The sequence below is a fragment of the Lampris incognitus genome, chromosome 5 (genome assembly GCF_029633865.1).
Source record: "Lampris incognitus isolate fLamInc1 chromosome 5, fLamInc1.hap2, whole genome shotgun sequence".
NCBI classification, from domain to species: Eukaryota; Metazoa; Chordata; class Actinopteri; order Lampriformes; family Lampridae; genus Lampris; species Lampris incognitus.
The window spans coordinates 55,233,113-55,239,112 of NC_079215.1; the positions used below are offsets into that span (position 1 = coordinate 55,233,113).

At 40.9% G+C, this 6,000-nt stretch overlaps 1 protein-coding gene across 1 annotated transcript in view; it reads left to right on the forward strand.

Annotated features, from left to right (window-relative positions):
* Positions 1-4,990, forward strand: part of zmp:0000001082 (integrin alpha-D) — a 76,276-nt gene extending 71,286 nt beyond the window's left edge. Inside the window, exons 28-31 of the mRNA XM_056280241.1 lie at positions 1,797-1,910; positions 2,005-2,040; positions 2,218-2,328; positions 2,879-4,990. Of these exons, the coding sequence (XP_056136216.1) occupies positions 1,797-1,910; positions 2,005-2,040; positions 2,218-2,328; positions 2,879-3,091 (474 nt within the window). The 3' untranslated portion in view covers positions 3,092-4,990. The remainder of the gene's footprint in view (positions 1-1,796; positions 1,911-2,004; positions 2,041-2,217; positions 2,329-2,878) is intronic.
* Positions 4,991-6,000: the final 1,010 nt, after the last annotated feature.

The window sequence follows — 6,000 nt, forward strand, 5'->3', positions numbered from 1 at the left end:
AATGTATCCATGTATTAAACAGATTTAAAATGTTTAAATATCCTTCAAATCCCTAAGATCAAATAGCCTATGACCTCTGCTCCTGTAGATGTCGCTGTGGGCTAGTAGTAGGCTAGCTGCCTCCTGGCAGTATTTCAAAGGCAAGCATGGTGGAAAATATTAGAGCAGCGCCTTCGTCTTTCAAAGCCGACTTTGGGTGTACTTTGGTTTTAAAGACAAAACAGGGAGTAAGGATTTGGATAAAACTAATGCCGTTCAGCGTTTACCTCAAGACAGGCCTCAGGGCCCAGACACACCAAACCGACTAGCGGCGACGAAGGCCGACTGTTACGTCACCTCCCGTCTGGGCCAAAAAGTAGCACTTGAGCACACCGCAAAAACTACAGCCGACGGCCCTGATTCCCTAGTTTAGCACCGATTCGCTAAGCTGAACAGCCAATCAGAGCGATCTCTCTCACCGACGGGCTCCGCTGGTTCAACATGCTGAATCGGCCGGTGTGAGTACTTGATCTACTCGCCCTACCGGATGTGCTCGGGGTCCTGCAACTACAGATGACATCACTACTTCACGCATTATGATTGGGTAGGGGCTAGTTCAGTTTAGGAACAGTGGGAAAAAGTAGACTGAGTTAGACGCGGCTCGGGCCTTTGGCCCTCGCATGTGTTCGCTCGTTCGGGGGGGGGGGGGGTCCTGAGCCTGCAGCCTCGCACCTTTACTAACCAACTCTATGTCAACGTGGATTGTAAAAAAACACACAGCTAAATAACTATAAAGCTAGCGTTAAACAACACTAGCTAGCAACATAATCCGTGACGTCATATGTAGTTGAAGGACCCCGAGTCGATATTGTACCCGAGCAGAAATGGAACCCACACCAGAAAGCTGCCAACAGGGGTCCGATTAGTGCCAATGGTGCGGGACACACTGCAAAAACTAGGGTCCCAGACGCTCATCGAGGGCCCAACATTGGCCGACTGTCTGGCCTAGCTAAAGATAGGCCAGAGGGTCAAAACACTTCATACTTAAAATGTAACCATTTAAGAGTTAATATCAAAGTATAGCGGACACTCGCAAATAACTTTCGAGTTGGACTACAGTATCTTAATGTTTACAGTTTATTCACAGCACACTGACTAATTCAGTTTTATGAGATTTGTTTATAATACTTAATATGCACTTTGTTTTATGTTATGGCATCAACATTGCAGTTGAGTTCAGTGTTTTCTGTGACACAACAAGAATAGTTGATATGCCCACTTTATTTTCATATGATGTTATGGCATCTACATTTCAGTTCAGTGTGTTCAGTGACAGTATGCACTGTGCAATGCAGAGATACTGTTCTAATAAATCAGAACAGACATTTTGAATTAATAGTTTGACTCAATTTGTCTGCTGAGTTATCAAAATATAATGTGATATAAATATTAGACTACCCAAGTGGTATTTTCAGCTATATTTTTAAAGTTTCAGTAAATTATGTAGAGTATTGCAATGTATTGCAATCGTATCGCAGTGTGTTGTGATACAATCATATCGTGACCCATGTATCATGATACGTATCGTATCGCGAGGTCATTGCCAATACCCAGCCTTAGCGAGTACGGCATTTAAGATGGACCTCTGTTTGGATTGTTCAAATACAAATTCAGTTGCCGGTATTATAAGAGACGTCAACAACTTAAACACAGACAACAATCTTCAGAACTGTAGCTTTAATTAATAATAATTTGAAATACTAATAATAGTGTGGTAGTAATGAGTTGAAGAGTCAACTAAGTGCTTTCCTTCACAGAATATGTCATTTCTAAATACATTTACTGGACAAGTTGAAGAGGTTGTATTCAAAAGCTTCATGGAAGTTCACTATGACACACAACTCTATGTTTTGCCACCACATGAACAAGAGGTAGGTTATACTGAAATTATCCCAACTTTCAGTCGTTCTATTTAAATATATTGACACTAAGTATATTGATACCGTTTATCCTATGGTTTGACAGACGAGAGAGGTCCCAACAAGATTTCCTACAGCACAGGTAATTTATCTAATGTCAACTGATTTCTCAGTTGATTTGGGTGATACAGAATTAATTCAATGAGTCTACTTTGACCAACAGATTAAATGTAAAAACCATTTGATTCAGAAAGGATTTAAAGATGAAAGATTGTTATTCAGAAATCCAACGTCCTGCTTTTATCCCCCCACCAAATAGACCAACATTCGGGTGGAGTTCATAGTTGCCCCTGATAAAATGCGGATCATTGGAGCTGGGGTTGGAGGGGGGTTCTTGCTTCTGATTATCACGGCTGTGGTAATGTATAAGGTAAGTGCCCATTCACCTGAAACAGCCCCTGTCCCTGTACTGTGTGAAACTCATCAAGTGTGGAAGGTGGAGAGCCAAGGATTAGGATGCAGCAATATGTCTGTCATGTACCCATTCCCATGAGATCATCTGCCATGTTTAGTCTTCCAGCCCAACCCTTGACACAAGCAACGCAAAACACTGAAACTCAGACCTGTTATTGTTTCATGTTTGGGGAGCTTAGGATAGCTCATAAGAGTTTAGAGATGTGGGTTTGTTCCTGGTGAGGGAGCCAAATCCTGGACCAGATGTCATAATCTGGGTGTGGAAAGTAAATAATATCTACTTTTCCTGAAGAAAAAACAAACAAAACTGACTAGTGAGTCAATTTTGTGTAAAGCACTAACACTCAATACCCAAAGAGTAACTGCTCAGTGGCTAACGGTTGAGGACTGTGGTTGCACAGGGAAGATCTGGGGAATGACTCATCTAAGAGCATCTGTTCAAATCCCCAATTCAATGGTAAAAGCAAATATGGATTGAAACTCCTCTCGTTTGTGTCTGTCTTAAGATGGGATGCTTTAAGAGGAAAACGCGCAAGTATTACGAAGAGGACATGGAGCGTACGGCCTCTCAGAAAAGTGATCAGCCTGACATAGCGTCTGCTGCCCCAGGCAATGAGCCAGAGACTGAGAACCAGTCTGAGGCAAGTGCAGAGGAAAAACTACTCGACAGTAAAGACCACGGCAATAACGGTGTTCCTGCTAGCCCTACTGGGGAGTGATCCAATATAACATAAGAAAATACAACTATCACAACTCGGGCAACAGATTTTAATGCTGGGATTATCTGAAGTATGCAGACTCAATTTAAAAAAAATAAATAAGTGAAAATGATAAAAGTTGCAACAGCCAAGAACTAAAGCCCTTTTCAGGAATTACATTGAATAATAAATTATTACACTCATTATGGTGTACTGTTACTTTTGAGAGTGCATCAATTTGAGCCTCTTTCATTTGTCTATTTGGCTTGAACTTAATAGTTAATGTGAGAGTTGTGTATTTGTTGAGCGAGGCCCCTTAAAGGAGTAGTTCAGAATTGAAGTGTTGAAGTTTATCCCAATTTTATACTCACTGCTTATGTAGTACATAGGATGGCTTCATTTTCAACCATCCATCATTTTCTTCATACTGGACATGCAGTTAATGGAGAACAAATCCACAATCCTCGTTCAGTGCCAAAGGAAAAAAAAGCAACCTACACTTCAGGCAAAGCTCACATGATGCTACAGCAGTCTATCGTAGCGACTTCCACCCATTTTCCACACCGCTGATCCTGCTCTCAGGGTCGCGGGGATGCTGGAGCCTATCACAGCAGTCATTGGGCGGCAGGCGGGGAGACACCCTGGACAGGCCGCCAGACTATCACACAGGTCCGACATATACACACCCACATTCATACCTAGGGACAATTTAGTGTGGCCAATTCACCTGACCTACATGTCATTGGACTGTGGGAGGAAACCGGAGCCCCTGGAGGAAACCCACGCAAACACGGGGAGACATGCAAACTCCACACACGACGACCCAGGACGACCCCCAAGGTTGGACTACCCCGGGGCTCGAACCCAGGACCTTCTTGCTGTGAGGCGACCGCGCTAACCACTGCGCCACCGTGCCGCCCCATAGCGAATTCAAGTGGTCATTTTAAAAATTGACAGTGCAAATTCCCTCTTAGTGTTTGCTTTGCTGCGGTAGAGTAGCTCTTTCTGGTTTCCTACCTTGTCAAATTGTACTACGTTAGCACAAATGTATGGTATCCACAACCCAAATCCAATCCTAACCTTAACCGGCGCCTGCACATTAACACTCGGTAGGACAACACAGCAAACATGTCCGGAGAAGTTCAATTCTAAAAACAATTCTTTCAGCATCAACATAAAAGAAAGCAAAATAAAGGAAGGCTGCTTACAGCTTGAGGCTACTCCAATGTGAAAAAATATTGAAAATTAGAAAATACTGATTTTCTAATTTTCTGTTTTGTCCTGTGGCACGTTTTATGCCCCCCCCCACACACTTTGAGAGCAGCAGCCATATTTTATTGCATTATCAACAAAAATATGAATTTTGTCAGTTACGATGGGCAATCTAGTGCATGAACGGGATTTGGAGGGAAGGAGGAAGCAAAGCATGGGGACTTTTTTTTTCCAGGGGTGTTTGTCAAGAACGCTCCTCCCTCTAAATGTACCTAGCAGCAGCTTTAAGGGTGGACTGTGTTGTCATACTCCACCCATATGGGATACAGGTGCTAGCGTAGGCCGATCCGAGGCCCAAGGCCTAAACGATAAAACAAGAACAAAAGTTAATTCGTTTAATCGCCCGATACGCCTACAAGCCTACTTTTTTTTCCGAAGATCTACATTTTTAATATAAGCGTCGAAAAAAAATGTTTCATATTCATAGAACTTCATATTCTATGGGTGGATTTGTACACCATGACCAAGGAGATTATTAATCGTTGGATTCTGAGAGATTTTACTGGCCAAGAAAATGGTAATTAATCACTAACAGAAACCCTGCCATGGAGTGGTTCTTTAGATGAGCGAGGATTGTGGATTTGTATGCCATTAAATGTACGGAACTGAAGCTGTGTGTCCCGTACAAAGAAACGGATGGATGACTGAAAATGAAACCTACCTATGTACTACATTAGCAGTGAGCGTAAAATGGGGATAGGCTTCATAAAATTACAAACTATAACTAAGTGCTACTTGTATGTATATTGGTATGGGTATGCTAACATTATTGATTTTCTTTTCTTTTTTTGCTCCTATGTTGGTCTTGAGCAATTTATCGTATTTCTGCCTTCCTGAAGTATGACTTGTGAATTATAGGCTATGGGTGATGTGGAAAACATTATCACATAACTATAGGGAATTTAACACATCTACACCGATCATCCAAAACTTTCAAATCACTGACAGGTAAGTGAATAACATTGATATTACAATAGCATCTGTCAATGGGTGGGATATATTAGGCAGCAAGTGAACAGTCAGTCCTTGAAGTTGCTGTGTGGGAAGCAGGAAAAATGGGCAAACATAAGGCTCTGAGTGAGCCATCAAATATTCTGCTTATAAAAGTTGCTAAGTGTTGAACTTTTGGTTTTCCTATGAAACATATCTATTGGTTTAATCTATGTATATGATTTTGTCAAATATTCTGCTTATAAAAGGTGTTAAGTGTTTAACTTTTGGTTTTCTTATGAAACATATCTATTGGTTTAATGTATATATATATGATTTTGTCAAATATTCTGCTTATAAAAGGTGTTAAGTGTTTAACTTTTGGTTTTCTTATGAAATTTATCTATTTGTTTAATCTATATATATGGTTTTCCCTGGGTGCTGCAGCTGCCCACTGCTCCTATACAATAGGATGGGTTAAATGCAGAGAACACATTCATTGTAAGAATACAATGTCAAATAAAGTGGAGGGAAAAAAGTTGTATATTGGTATATTTGTTGAATTTATTGGGTTTTTGGTATGTTTGTTATGTGAACCTTAGTCCTGTTTAAGTTGCTCTGATACATTGTGTTTAAGGTGATATTACTGTGGATGCATGGGACATTTCCTTTTTTCAAGTGTTTGGAATTTGTATTTAAATGTTTTTATGTTGTTGAGTGGTTCAACC